Source organism: Amphiprion ocellaris, chromosome 21 (genome assembly GCF_022539595.1).
Source record: "Amphiprion ocellaris isolate individual 3 ecotype Okinawa chromosome 21, ASM2253959v1, whole genome shotgun sequence".
NCBI lineage: Eukaryota > Metazoa > Chordata > Actinopteri > Pomacentridae > Amphiprion > Amphiprion ocellaris.
In genome coordinates, this window is record NC_072786.1 from 13,121,856 (window position 1) to 13,137,105 (window position 15,250).

The 15,250-nt window shown below is 41.2% G+C and overlaps 1 protein-coding gene across 8 annotated transcripts in view; it reads left to right on the forward strand.

Annotated features, from left to right (window-relative positions):
- The window catches only part of anks1b (ankyrin repeat and sterile alpha motif domain containing 1B), a 269,926-nt gene extending 255,558 nt beyond the window's left edge, over positions 1 to 14,368 (forward strand). For 4 of the 8 annotated variants that reach the window (XM_055006381.1, XM_055006379.1, XM_055006385.1 and 1 more), the window contains 6 exons: positions 1,878 to 1,964; positions 3,342 to 3,479; positions 3,576 to 3,743; positions 7,399 to 7,521; positions 11,771 to 11,862; positions 13,034 to 14,368. In XM_055006381.1, coding sequence (XP_054862356.1) covers positions 1,878 to 1,964; positions 3,342 to 3,479; positions 3,576 to 3,743; positions 7,399 to 7,521; positions 11,771 to 11,862; positions 13,034 to 13,082 — 657 coding nt within the window. In that variant the 3' untranslated portion in view covers positions 13,083 to 14,368. Of the gene's footprint in view, positions 1 to 1,877; positions 1,965 to 3,341; positions 3,480 to 3,575; positions 3,744 to 7,398; positions 7,522 to 11,770 lie in introns of all 8 variants that reach the window. The other 4 variants (XM_055006380.1, XM_055006382.1, XM_055006383.1 and 1 more) reach the window with 4 other exon arrangements.
- Positions 14,369 to 15,250: the final 882 nt, after the last annotated feature.

The following is a 15,250-nucleotide window of genomic DNA, read 5'->3' on the forward strand; positions in this document are numbered from 1 at the left end:
ATCTCACTGCATGCAAACATTCCACCACCACGTCTACATCCAGCACTAAAGCCACATCCTTCACTTAGCCCAAAAAATAATAAGCCAGACCAATATGCTCTACAGAGTGGGCAGGCAAAGACAGACTAAGCCAACATCAACATCAGGATAATTCTAGTTTATTACAACTTTTAGAACCAAAGTGTAGTATCTTTTGTACTATATATGTAATCCTTTAATTGCACTGTGTCAAGATGGGATCACTTCAGTAATATTATGCTTATTATCAGACACATTGATTCATTTTTAAACAGCCTGTAGTTGGGTAAGGTGTCAACATGCATGCTTGTGGTTTCACTATATAGAGTTTATTCTCCAAAAAACCTCACTAGACCTTTTAATCTGGGACACAGTCTGATAGTCTGAGTGCCCTCACACTCACTTGAACTTAAACAAACTTAAAATATCATGATGGTGGATTAAGTGTATTGAGGGATTTATTTTTAATATCCCTGCCTGGGTGGCTTGATACCCCACAATCCCCTTTTTACCTCTAATCACCTTATCTGTTCTCTCGCTGTACATCGCTCTGCTACTCACTCTTTCTTTTTCTTCCTCTCTTTCTTTGTTTCTCTTTGGCCTTGTCCGTGTCCTACTATCCATGTCCATGTCTTACTGTAACACTGACTCCTTCACTCCTCTGGCCCTCAGTTCAACTCTCTTTTTCTCATCCTGTGCTGCTGCAGTGTGAAGATAAATTTTAATATTCATGAGAAAAGCCTTCAGCTCCTCTCTCCTCCCCCCTCTTTTCCTCTGTCTCTATATTTATATTGTCACATCAGAGAGCATCTTTCCCTCTTCTACACCTCTCCTTCCTTAATATGACACACCTTTGCTGCACACCAAGGCTGTAATTAAGTGCAATGAGATGCACATCATAATATCTGGGTTTTTATAACATTGTTAACGTGCCTTCGGCCGCCCCTGTTCCCAGCTTTCCTCCTTTCATCCGTCCCTCCACAGTGGAAGTAGATGTGGATGTTTAAAATCCAACTTCACAGCCAAACCGTGCATCTGCCAGCGAAGCCGAGTAGAGCTGCCTTTGTCAGCTTTTCAGCCCACCTGATCCTGACAGGGTCGAACCGTAGCAGCAACACACTGCAAACAGGGAGGAAAGAACAGAACAAGGAAAACAGATATGGAAAGGATAGCAGGGAGTGGATTTGACAAGGAGGGAGAGAGGAAGGACGGACTGTGATAGAAATATGGAAACGGAGAGGAGGAGATGACAAGTGATGAAAGACACAAAGTGATACAGAGCAGGCAGGAAAGAGACTCATCACACGGCTTTGAATATATTAAAGCTTTTGGCAGGTAGGGTGGCAGCTGAGAGGAAAATGCTGACATTGCTGTAAATCACACAATTCTCCACAGTAGCGCACTGTATAATGAGTTCAATATAAGTATGTAATTAAAAGAAATGGTGAGAGATACAATGTAGGAGTCTGATACGGTTTATAAGCTAATAGACTTATTGAATTTGCATCGCTGCAGTCAATTGGGTTTAGAAATGTAGTTTCTAAATTGCATCGCGATGGTTTTCATGAGGTGCCAAACAAGCCTTGACCTCTGGAGATGGTTTGAATTGATGTTGGTAATCGAGGAGGAAGTCATCAATAGATTGTTTTATTACCTAATCTATCTCATACATTGTTTTCAATAATGTTTTCCACAGACTCCATCAGATATGGTTTAAAACTAAATCTCTATCAACCAAATGGAATTTTCAGTTTGATACTGCAGCTGTTTTGTCACCTATGTACGTGTTTCCTCAAAAGTCATTGCTGCCTCTCTGCTCTTTTTGTCTCTCCTTTTTTTTTGTTTTTGCGTACTCCAAGAAGTCGACGGAACAGATGAAGAAAGTGCCGACCATCGTGCTCTCCGTGTCCTACAAAGGAGTGAAGTTTATCGATGCCACAAATAAGGTAACACGCACATCCCGCTTCCTGTGACACCTACTGTAAATAACACAGGAAAGGTCAGGCTTTTGAACACGAACATGAGTGACATTTAGAGGTTGAAGTCTGCACAGTATCTCACTGCTGATGTCTCTCTGCTCCAGCTCAGACAGCATGGAACAGACAAAACAAAACAGCACAAAAATGATAACTATCTACTCTGTCCACTAAAATTATAAATGAAATATTTTGAATCAACTTGTATTAATGTTATTTTAAAAAGCTGTTTTACCTAGTTTGTCATCATCCCCTTTTCCAGCCAGTGTTTAAATGGTGGTTGTAAAGTGTATGTCAGCATGTACAGTCAGAAAAAAACAGAAAATTGTGTCTCATGTAATAAAGCAGGATCTAATCCAACTCGGGTCAGTGTAACTCTTATCATAGTGAGGAACATTATGGGGTTCTGGTCTGAAAAGCAGAAGATGAGAATATTCACAGCACAGAGCAGACTGAAGTAGGTCATCCACAATACAAAAAAATATACAGGGACAGATTTAGATATTAAAGTTGGTCAGTACTGATGATATAGAGGGCAGCTGGTGACGCTCACCAGTTAGTTATTTCTGGTCTTGTACGTGTCTGACAATCAGTAGCCAGCCAAATAGCAAAATCAACAAATAATATTAACCACTACTAAATTTATTAGGGGCATGAGGAACAGTAAAATAGATTCACCTCTTCAGGACATTATCTGCTATCAGTACAGCAAATACACAAACTATAGGGAGTGGATTCTCACTCATCTTAGCAAATAATCAATAGGTCTATTTTCATAGAATCAAAGGGCAAAGGCAGACCTGTACAGGATGACTAAAGTGGCATTTCACCCATTGTTAGGTAACTTGTTTTTGTTCTTCTCTCTGGTGAAATCATCTGCACTGCATTGATTTCTACTACAATATGCTCCTTTTATGTTTTAATCTTTATTCCTTAGACACCTCTTCTCTTATTCTAAAGCAAGATGTAATGTATTCTCAGCATTCCTGCTATTCTCTACATTCAGCACAAAGTAGCTTCCAACTTAAACATGTTTTTCTAATGTTAGCCTCACTGAAACTTGATCTTGTAGCTTTGATGTTGTATAGTTCACAGTACTGAGATGTGCTTTAATTAACCCAACACAAAGTCTGAGTGTTCTCTAGTGACATTACCAGAGGACAAATTCCAACTCGGTGACTCCAGAAGCCTCTTAAACCAAAAGTGTGTTACAGCGATTGTGGTTTTGGGATGAATAATAAATCAGATTTGTTTTTCCATGAAGTGGCTCAATGGAGGTAATCAACAATCTCTCTTTGCACCTCTTTATCTTTCTGCCTCCATTTTCTCTTTTTTCTTTCTCTGCAGAACATCATAGCAGAGCATGAGATTCGTAACATCTCATGTGCAGCTCAGGATCCAGAGGATCTGTCTACCTTTGCCTACATCACCAAAGACCTCAAGTCCAGTCACCACTACTGCCATGTCTTCACTGCTTTTGATGTGGTCAGTACTGACACTGCTGTCACCTGCTGTGGGGAAACACTCACTGTGCATTTAATATCACATTGTATTCTAACATCTGTTTTCTTTTGCTGTCAGAACCTGGCCTATGAGATCATCCTGACACTCGGCCAGGCCTTCGAGGTGGCGTACCAGCTGGCCCTCCAGGCCAGGAAGAGCGGCCACGGATCATCCACGCTGCCCGAGAGCTTTGACAGCAAGCCCAGCAAACCTGTCCCCAAACCCCGAGTCAACATCCGCAAATCTGTAAGCAGAGCTGCCACACGGCTGCAATAGAGAATCCATCCTGAAATTAAATTAGACATCATCAACTCCAGATGTTTTGATGGTGGTGATAATGATGGTGTGATCTCAACATCTTATCACTTTAAATAAACAATTTTTGATGTTTTTTACCAGACCAATGTACAGCACAGAATTCATTTTGTAAATTCTATTAGTATTGTTTTTTGGGATGGATTTTCATCTCTGATATCATCACCTTTAACTCCTAAACTCAAATTAGCTTTTTTTGTATTTGCTTTAATTCGACCCTAACCAACATCCCATTAACTGTCCAGTTTTCACTGGAATCTGTCCATAATTTCATCCTTTCGCTCTGACACGTTCCAGTCCCTCATTCCCGCTCATTTACATCATTTTCAACTCTGAGTTTGGTTTTCTGGCTTTACACAGAACTGCTTGTGTTTTGTGTGTGCCTTGGCCCAGTGGACGGAGTGGCACTGGTGTAGGTGGATATTTGATCTGTTAAGCGTCCATTTGGTCTTGCTGTCCCTGCAGTCTCTTACACACTTGGCTGATTGATGAGGCCTGTTTGCATAGGGCTCCAGGGAAGCTCGCTGGCTCACTCTGTGTGTGCGTGTGTGTGTGTGTGTGTGTGTTCTTTGTGTAAGAAGATAAAGAATACTCATGTGGAGGTTTGCTACATACTGAAGCACTGCATTCCAGTCTATCAGATCCTCATCAGAAATGATGTAGTGTGCAGAGTTATCTGATAGAGTCTGACAGGATTTGCAGCCCATTGCTTTCTGTCCATGTGCAGTAATCTGCTTCAAGTAGAACTGGGTATCCTAAGATAGTTCTATACAAATGCGGATATGATACCTGCGTTTTGTTATCAGTTAGGACCAGCTCTTCAACATTGATGTTTCAACTGATCAGGTGAGGAGCCTTGATTCAAACCTCGCATTGTTAGCAGTGTCACATAACACATGGTAAAAGGGGGAAAAAAATAAGTCTTGTCTCAAAACTGCAAGAACGTATTTGACCATCAACTGTAAAGCTGTAGAGAGCTGATGGATAGATGGAGCAGACAGACAACAAACTACACTATGGGCCTGTTACTATATAAGTGCTAAACAAATTTGAAGCAAACGCATAAATGTCATGAAAAATCCAGAAGAAAATAGTTTCATGAATTATTTTCAATCAGGAAAGGTTGTAGTTATTCATTCATTCATGTCAGCCAGAAGTTGCCATATTTCAGGCTAAGTCAGTGAAAGAAAAGTTTAAGGTTCTGACATAGTGAACATTAAACGTTAAAAAATATGTTCTGGAAACGCAGCTAACGCCTTGTTTCTGTGTTGCTTCTGTTCACTCTTCAGACTCCCCTTAGCTCTGAAACAGATGCAAGCAGTGTGTCCTTCCTCTGATAACCATTGCCCTGTGTATGACCTTAGCATGACATATGTTTCTATTCAGCATCATTCAGTCACATAACGTTCCCTATGCAAACCCGACAGGGAAATCAGATTTATTTTTTTTGTCCTGGAACAAAAGCAATCTTGTCATCCTCTTCACTCCTATCCCACTGCCGAAATAGTACATGGTGTCCATAAAGTCTCTTTACAATTTTAAGAATTTATTACAAAGGCAGTTAATAAGATTTGTTTTATTGTAATCGGTGGTTGTCAAAGTTTTTTGTGATTTCTTGCCATGTTCGCTGTAGCATAGCCTCATCAATGGTGGCAATGGCATCAGAAATCTTTTGCTTCAAGTCAGTAAAGTCCCGTATCTTTGTTCGATACACGATATCTTTAACATAATAATAGAAAGAAGTCCAAGGGAGTGATATCTGGTGAACATGGTGGCCAAGGAATTGGCCCATCCCTTCCAATCCATTTAACAGTACCTCTTTCACCAACAGGATACCTGAAACACACAATGTCAATGTGATTACAAACTTTAATAAACACTGATTACAATAAAACAAATCTGGTTAAGATATCTTATCAACTCCCTTTGTAATAAATTTTTAAATCGTAAAGAGACTTTATGGACACCCTGTAATATTTCTCCATCACCATTCCAGTGGTCAAACATAGCGTGCTCCTTTACCAGCTGGTAGCTTCAGTTGGTAAGAATAAAGTACTGCCTTTAATACCCAGCCTTTGTGATATCAGATACTTGTGTCCCACATACAGCTGTGAATTTCTGTGTAAGTCTGAACGTGTCATGCCTCCTCCAACCATAGCGTCACTAAGTCTATCAGTAAACCTGTCAACCTTCCATTAACCCCCGACAGAGCTTTAAAATAGTTGCACGAACCCACTCAGGACACACTTCCCTCCTCTACAGACGCACATCGGCTGGCACGGTAGCACATGTGTGTCTAAAGGGATTGGTATAGAGTTACGGTGGCTGCTATAAGAGAGGACCAAATTTAAAGCCCATTTACATACCGTGAGTCATGAAAAGAAAGAGATGGTGATGGAGGAGAACAGTGGTTTCGGAGGAATCTCACAGGAGTCTCGCTTTCTAAAGTTAGTGTGAATGTGAGATGGTGACAAAAGACACCATGAGAGCAGGAGAAAAGATAGAAAAAGAGAGCACATGCAGTATCTGTGTGGTCCTGTGCCTACAGAGATGATGGACGATGGCATGTGTACACGCAATCTGCTGAGTCGGCAACCATTACATTAACCATTAATTGCTTTTTTCCTCCCTGTGTTCATGTGAATGTGTGGCGTAGTTAATGGCTTGTGGTGTGCAGCAAAGCAAAGATACTGCAGGATTCACTTAATATTCCTGCCACCCGCCAGCTATAATCTCCATCCTGCAACACCTCTTAAGCCCCTACGCTTTAAAATATGGTTGCTTTGTTTCCCCTCACCCTCCCATTGTCATTTTTATTGTGTTGTGTATGTTATGTGAGCACGTCTGCGCATAAATCTCCCTCAGCATCCACTTAACTTGTCCTTATCAGGGTGAAAGTGTCTGATATCACTGTTGTCTGGATCAGCGCTGGTATGTTGCTGCAGTCTGAGTGTAGCTTTAAAATGACACTGAAGTACATAACACTCATCACGCAAGACTGACATAATTCTGTTTTTAAAGCAAGTGCAAAGCCGACCAGCTGTATGAAAATAGCATGTTTCCAAGCAGATTTAGCTTTAGGTGGTTAATAAGTCAATGTTTACACTTGCTTCTATCTTTAACGAATGATAGAACAAGTCAAATCTGACCTATCTCCACTTGCTGGCACAATATACCATGAATCTGGAGCTCAATATTAAAATATATATGTGTGCTGAGAGTCTGGCTTGTGAAGACACTTTTTCAGAGTGCTATATTGTACAGTTGCTGTGCCATATTCATTATTGGTGGGAGTGTTGTTGCCATGCAGAAGTTGCTATATAAATGTGGCGTAACATTGCCTTCTCCAGCTTGAGTTTTGCTGTATTGCAGTAATGCTGCTGTCCCACGCTGTTGCCAGGGCGATGACTTTGCTGCCATGTTGTTGCCATGGTTTTTGCTTTGGTTTTTGGAGTGGTGTTGCCTTTCCCTGTTGCCATGCCGTTGCTGTCATCGCCTGTGGTTTTGCCTTGCTGCTGTGCCGTTGTCGGTGTCGGTGTTGCCGAGCAGGCCCACTTTGACCTGTGTATGACCTCTGCCCCTGTAGGTCATCATGCCCCCCTCCAGCCGCTGGTCACTGGGCCACATTTACACCCCTCACCGGCCTCCTCTCCACCCTCCTCTTCCTCCCCCTCGACTCTTCCATCTTCCTCACAAAGCTCAGTCACAGGTCCTCCACGCTTTTCCTTCTCTTATCCTTTATTTCCACATGATTTTTCTTTTAGTCAAGGAGAAAGCGCCATCTGTAAGTGCTTCCATTTTATTCTGTTGCTTTTTCTTCAACTGACTCAGCATCCCTGTGTGTTCTGTTTGCAGTGAGTCTTGGTGTTTGTCATTCCTCAGCTACTACCTCTATCTCCATGTCAACATTTAGTAGCGCTGCCATTAAAACGACTGTACAGCCAATCTTCCAAAGCCAACCCACTTCATTTCTTTATGGCTAATATAAAGCTGAATGCAGACATTGACTTTAGTGCTCCAGTCAGTTTTTATGTTCCCCGCTTCACCAATTCCACCCTTGGAGTGCAGATACACTGCCTCCTAGGTGTTAAGATATAAATAAAGTCCTTTATTCAGTAACCTCTGATTCAAAGACCCTCATAACTAACTATGGTTGGGCACTGATAACCAGTTCCAACTTAGAAACAGTTCCAAAATTCAGATTTTCTTAGCAAATTCTCCTTGCACTACTTTCAAATAAACAGTGTACTGCCAACACCTACTATAAACCTACCAGACCCTGAATATCCATCTGCATCATTCGCCATGCAAGTTGTCTCCATACATCTCCTCACATCTCCTCATGCATTTGTCTCATGAGTCAAGCATTATTCCCAGTTCATTTACTCTGGCTTGATTAGCAGGGGAATAACAATCACCTTGATTGACCCCACTATTGATAGAGTCCAGCAGAATATATTTAAGACACCAGAGAAGAGACCACCATCGCTATGGATCAGACCCCTTTGTCTAGCTCTGTTTCTGCTGTGAACATTTATCTGTGGTAAGTCGCATTTCACACAGCTACTCTGTAAAGAATGCAGGAGGACGGTATAGTAACATCAGCATTGACAGCAAACACAACACTCAGACCTCCAGTAACTATTCTGCTCATCTGTGTGTTACGGTTAACTAAAATAACTTCACTGCTTCTTTTAGCAACACGGGGAGACAGTGACTTCACACAGCAAACCCACTAGCTTACATCACCTCCTTCATTAAACGGGATGTGCAGTCAGGTTGTGGTAACCTGACTTGCTAAAGACATACTACATCTGTTCATTTATAGAATTAATTAGTGGTTGTTAAACTTGATCAACGGAGACGGGCAGTGATGGTGGATGTACTCAGATCCTTACTTTCTGTAAGTGAAAGCATGAATACCACTGTGAAATCCTGCATTGAAAATGTTGCAGTATATGTAAAATATTAGTACTTAGTGCTGAAAAATGTGACAGCAATTACAATGCAGTTACATTTTGATTAGTCATGCATTATTGTAAGAGCAGGATTCCACCCTAACTACCCCGATTGTTAACTGAACTGATAAACAGAATGTGAATCAATAAAATACAGCTGATACTAATGCCTACTTTATTACAACTTTAGTCCATTAATTCACTCACTGAATGTTTGCGATGTTTCCAGTGTTTTTACCTCTGACCCAACTCTTCCATACTTTATGCACATCTTGTACACAGCATTTTTCAAGTGCCATCAAACGAAGACAGCTGTACCACAGAGCACACAGTGTGCCAAGAAATTATTCAAATGTGCTAAGTGCAATAGACTTTCACTGCAAAGAGCATGTTTTGCATCACTTTGGATCAGTGAGTTTGCTGTAGTTTGAAGATCTGTGGAGCCAAATCACACAGGCAATGTCCCTTCAGCATTACTTTAGGCTCGTATTTTCTGAGCCTTCTGCAGAAAATCAAAAAAAAGAGGGTGTCGATATAAAATTTATGTTGAAGGCAGAAATAGTTCATTCAGTGGCTTCATGCGTGGTTGATGAATTTGATCCTGGTGGTGCTCTGGATGCAGTTCTTCACCGAGCATGCTGGTGTTTGTGGTGCTGTGAGATCGAAAGTGTGTCTGTGTGTTTGTCCTTAATCCTGTAACTCCAAAACAGGATTATAAGGTCTTGCTGTGGCCGTCCGAGAGTGTGTGTGTGTGTGTGTGTGAGGGAGCGGATGGAGAACTGGATTAATATTATAGTTAGTTTCCGTATTGTTGCTGTAGCAGCATGTTGAGAGGAGATAAGAGAAACATGGCTCTGTAAGTGTGCTGCACAATGATGAGACCCACCCTGTTCATTCCAACCACTCAGACACACCTGCAAAAGCACATCTTTTTTTGCTTTTTGTAAGAAATATCCACACTGTATTTGGATGCTGTTTAAATTTAGATCTTATAAAGACACTTAACCTCTCAAAACTGCAGCACAGTCAGCTCTAGTCTCCCCCAAAACCATCTGACAACAAACCAAGAGACTGGGAGGAAAGGCAACACAACCCAGCTGCTTGATTGTTGCCGTGGGGTTATTTTTGTAAATTGTTTGGTTTCTTTCTCAGCTCTAAAACTACAGTAGTTCCACAGTGGCACCAACAGACACTGAATGCCTTATTCCCTACCTAACCGGTTTGGATGTGAAGTGATCGCTGCATCATATACAGCACATTATCATACAATCCTGCAGGACTCCACTGTGAAATTTGTTTGGTTTTTTTCTGTCTGACAGTGAGCTTCTGGCCATGCGCTTTGTTCTGCTTTCTCATCTGTATCTTCTCAAATTCCTGTTATTTTTCCTCCATCTCATTTCTCTGTAAGCAGCAGATCCTCCACCTGCATCTCATTCATCCTACTGTATCATTCTAATTTCACTGACTTTATTAGCATGAAATTGTATCTGAAAATTGCCCCTACAGTCAATTTTCAAGTCCAGGAAAAAGTCGTTTGCACTGTCTGGCTTGAAAGCATCCAAAAGAAGTACAAAATCAATGCATATATGTACAGAAGAGGATTAGGGGCACTGTGAAAAATTAATTTGAGTTCAGGCTTTTTTTCGGGATGGTGTCACAGGAGATTAACATCAGATTTTTACAGAGCCTCTTAAAGGTCACAGAGAATTTTTTTAGGACTACTTTTGCATTCCTTTGCAATATGCTTTATATTTCTTATTCGGTATGTGGCTCCAGTTATAATACAATGCCAGTTTAGGGAAACATTCTTTAGAATGTACAGAAAGGAGACATGATGTGATACTTGATGTATTTATTGTTCATTATTCATTTTATAAGGCTGATCTCTGATAATATCCATCTGCTCTGCCTGACTGTGCAGCTGTGGCTGGTTATGGTTACTGCTGTTACTGTGGTTTAATTTATGGTGCTATGGGTGTCCAGATGTTACTATTTGAACCTTCTGTGCTTTTATGGCAGATGTTTGTTTGTTGATGAGTTCAGGTATACAGAAGGCTCAAAGGCATGCTGAGCTAGTAAAGCGATCAATGCACCGATATTATCACTACATATCGTCAGTGTTGCAACCATTTGTGCAAATGAATCTTAACAAAGGCTACAGCTGAAGGTTTACTGGTTCTTTCTGTATTCACGTCTATATGTGATGTGCTACGATACAGCATCACAAAACCTATAAACTGCTGGTTGTGACTACAGGGAATCAGGGCATCCTCAGCTGTCTGCACCGCTGCTTTAAGAAAGAAAACTTGAGAATCAGGTTCAGCAGTGGTGGTATGTGTGGAGTGACAGTTGTGCTGGCTGAGTGTCGTATTGAAGCTACTATATTTGTCATCTCCTAAATAATCCATCTCCTTATAATCCATCTGTCATAGAGGCACCACAGGTACAAATTTAGCTGAAACCGCTGGACAGAAGCACAGATTGAACCGCAGCTGAAGTCCAGACAGTAACTATTATCCAGCCACAGCTTCACCATCACAGTCAGGCAGAGCAGCTGGATATTTTTGGAGCTCAGCCTTTAAAAATGAAGAATGAGCAATAAATGCAGCATGGTGTCACCTCATCTGTACTTTCTTTAGCATCAGCAGAGAGTAAACTGGCAGTGTATTAGAATTTGACTGGACCAAGAAACTGTCTGTTCATGTGGAACAGAAGAAATGTGCAGCATATTTTGAGGGGACATGAACCCAAACATTGTTGTATTGAACCTTGTGAGGCTCAACAGAATTTTGACATCCGAGATTAAAGTAGAAAGAACTTTATATTTTTTACAGTGGTCCTAATCCTCTTCTGTTACAATATGCAGTACTTCGAAAGCTGAGCGTATGCAGGGCATTGGAAAAATGTTGGCTTTGTCATTCTTCTGCTTCTCTGCTTTTTAAAAACAATTCTGTTTGACATTTCTATTTCTATTTTTCCCCTCGCCCTGTTTTCTGTCAGATGGAGCAGCCGTCCATGGACCAGAAGGGCCACGCCAACGTGCCGTGGATTGTGGAGCCCGGTCAGGAGGCCAAGAGAGGAGTCAACACCAAGTACGAGACCACTATTTTCTAACATACACCCGCCTTGTCCACTCCTGTGTGTGTGCCTTTCAGAGGTTGCCCTGTACCGGGGCCCCGCCCCGGAGTTGGGCACGAGTGAGGCACGCCGCCGCGTCACCTCACAGGCTGAAAATAACAAACAAATATCTCGCCCCGCCCCCGTTAGCCGAGCCTGTCCACTGCATGATGATGTTTGGCGCTGCGTTGTCTCTCTTCTTTCTCCTTGTCTCTTCTCTCTTTCGTTGCTGCTCTCCCCCTCTTTGGCCCGGGCCTCGTCCTCCTGCCTGCAGGGCTGGCGCATGACCTTTGAACCCAGGCTGTGGTGCACTTCTCTGTCTCCACCTGTAGGGGGAATGGTCAGCTCCGTTTTTCCACTTCCTGTTTGTCGGTCAGTCAGCAGTCAACCAGTCGGTTGTTCTGCTTCCAGCTTCTTGTGTTTTTTTTTTCTTCCTGTTGATGGGTGCAACCATTTGGCTTCGTCTCTCTCCTCCTTTTCTCCTCCAACTGCCTCCGTCCCTCGCTTTTCTCACCATTTCAGCCCTTTTGTCCAACTGCCCCTGACAACTTGAATGAGATTTGCAACCAGAATACTGCTAAGAGCCGTAACAGTGTTTTAACTGTCTGTTGATCCCAGTCTGGGCTCAGCAATGAGGAGGGATGTTGTCTGAACACGACAACTGGAGGAAAGTTCAGACTTTTTAAACATTTTTTAATCAAAGAGGAGTGCTGAACTACAGGAGAGGTGATGTAGCACAGTCTAACTTAGACTCAAACTGGTTCATCCAGCAGGCTACTAGAATGTATTTCAACTTTTTGATTCTTTATATCAGATTATTTTTTGGAGATACTAACAAACTTGTGAATTTCCTTAACAAGCTATATTTTAAACTTGACCTGTGACACAGGAAGACATAGGAGATTTTTTGCTTTTCTAGCACCTTTTTTCAGCACGTTTGTGTATGTTCAGAATTACTTTAATCACATGGATTTTTCCCTTCCCATAAACCTTATTTTATTTGGGGAAAAAAAATCTTGTATGTAAAAGGTTTAGCATGTGGCTTGTGAGACGCATGGTGGCCATTTTGGATTTGCTGAGCAGGGGGGCCGGTGGAGAGGCGGGGTGTGAGGGCTCTCTCGATAAGTGATGTCATCTCATTTGCAGGGCAATGCCGGACGCTCATGTCTATTACTGTGGAATGCAAAGAATGTAGCCAGCCCTAAACATGGACCTTGTCACACATAAATGCAAAAAGGACTACAAAGGACCCTCTTGCTCACTTTTCAAAAGGACTACAAACATGGATGCTACTCCACAGTGTTTAAGGTTGACTACAAAATTTTAAGATCATTCATCCACACGATGCTTGACACAGTACACTTTGGACCAGCACACACACACACACACTAGCAGGACTGCATCTTGACAGACGCCCGTCTTCTCTGAATGTACACTTATTTGAAAGCAGCCTCAACTTTGTGCGACTGCAGCAGGAGCTGTTTTATGGCCCAACTGGGAGGCATGACCTTTGAACTTTTGGGAGGTCAGCATCTCCATGGAGACTGTGAGTATGGTTACAGGGCATCTGTTGGTAACAGACAACGGGTTCACAAAAGGCACCATTGGGCATGCGTCGGTGTTGGCATGGGTTCCAGGATGTCTGGCTGGCTCTTTTGTTTTTTTTTTTTTATTTTCTTTAATGTCAGAAAATAATACAGCGATATATGCACAAGCGTGTAAATGTGATTGGACTAGCTGCAACACGCTCAAGATGCAACAGGTATCTCATAATGGATGACGAACCTATGTGAACAAAACAGCATCTAGCGTTTAAAAAAAAAAAAAAAGTATTCGTATTGCCCGACATTTTAATGTTTAATATGAGAGTATTATATTACCATGATGATTATGATTATTCTTGTGCAATTCTTGTCTACTGTTGTCTTAATGTTACATTATTTTTCTATGACATGCTGAGATGAAACCTTGGGTCTGAGAATGATGGCAATCCTTTAAAAAATCTGAACTACATGATGATGCTTGTACACAGAGAGTGAATGTTGCAGGTGGTTAGTTATCTCTTAGGTCAGGTCAACCCTCCATCATTTCTCATGGGGCTCTACTCTTATCTAGCAGATGTACTATTTTAAACGCAGTATTACTGTATTATTTGGATGAGACATTATCCAATTATAAAATGTACATAGATATTTTGCCAACTCATTGTTCATACATGTAATGTAAAAGAGAAAAGAATAAAAGGATTTGCAGTAAATGGCACTGGAAACAAGGTACCAAAATAAAGGTTGGACATTTAAAAAGTGGTAGATTGTAGAGATTGTATTTTGAGTGAAGACTAACATGGATTATTTGGTGACATCACTGCTGACCAACTAATGTACATAGGCTTGGGCTTCCAGCACACTGATTTTTGTAATTTTGGCCATTATTTATATCCTTGTAAAGCACATGAAATAAACTATGACTTGTACAACCATATTCATCATCCTTGGGATTACGTTGTCATGTGTGTTATTTTGTTTTTCTCAACCGTTCCATGAACTAAACAACAGTTTTGTTTATCGGCAGTAATAAAATGATCAAAGTAATTACTGAAAACTGAGGACAAACAGGTTGTCAACAAACCAGCGTCACATACAGCCAAGCATGTCAGAGTTTGGACAAAGAGTTTGTTGTAAACATGTACGATTGTCCCATCTGAATTATTTTAGCGATGTTGCTGCATTTTCAGATATCAGAAATAAACTCGGTCTGTGCTCATGGCTGGAAAGGCTAAAGCTATTAGGAACTTAGGTCTAATCAGAACAGCTTTTAAACCTCTGAACCCCATGAAGTTACTGGATATTGTTTTTCTTCTGTCATTTATTTACTCGCTGTGACGTGGTTTTCACTGTAATATTAAGTTCTGCACCTTAGATTTGGTTGTTTCCACACGATGCTCTTAAGGACTGTTAGAAAGTCGGAAATCTATTTGTCCTGTTTTCATAGTTTATTAATCAGATAGTGTAAGTTTAGTGATTAAAAAAAGACCCACCTTTTAAATAGTGTGAATAATACAATTTCAACAACGAATACTGATAATTTAGCCAAATCTATTGACATCTGGGGTCAACTGAAAGCCATCTAATGTCACACTAACCCTCCATACAGCGTATCTAATGTATTGTAGTCATTAGTGTTACATACCTCATGTCTAGTACCAGTCCATGATGTCAGTGACTTTAGCTCCTCGTCTCCCAGCACCTTAAAACTGAAACAGACAGCGAATGGTTCTTTATCTTCTACACATCACTCAGAATCCAACATGAATAATCATTTGTATCCTCACTGACAGACAGAGCTATTCTATGTATTGACTTC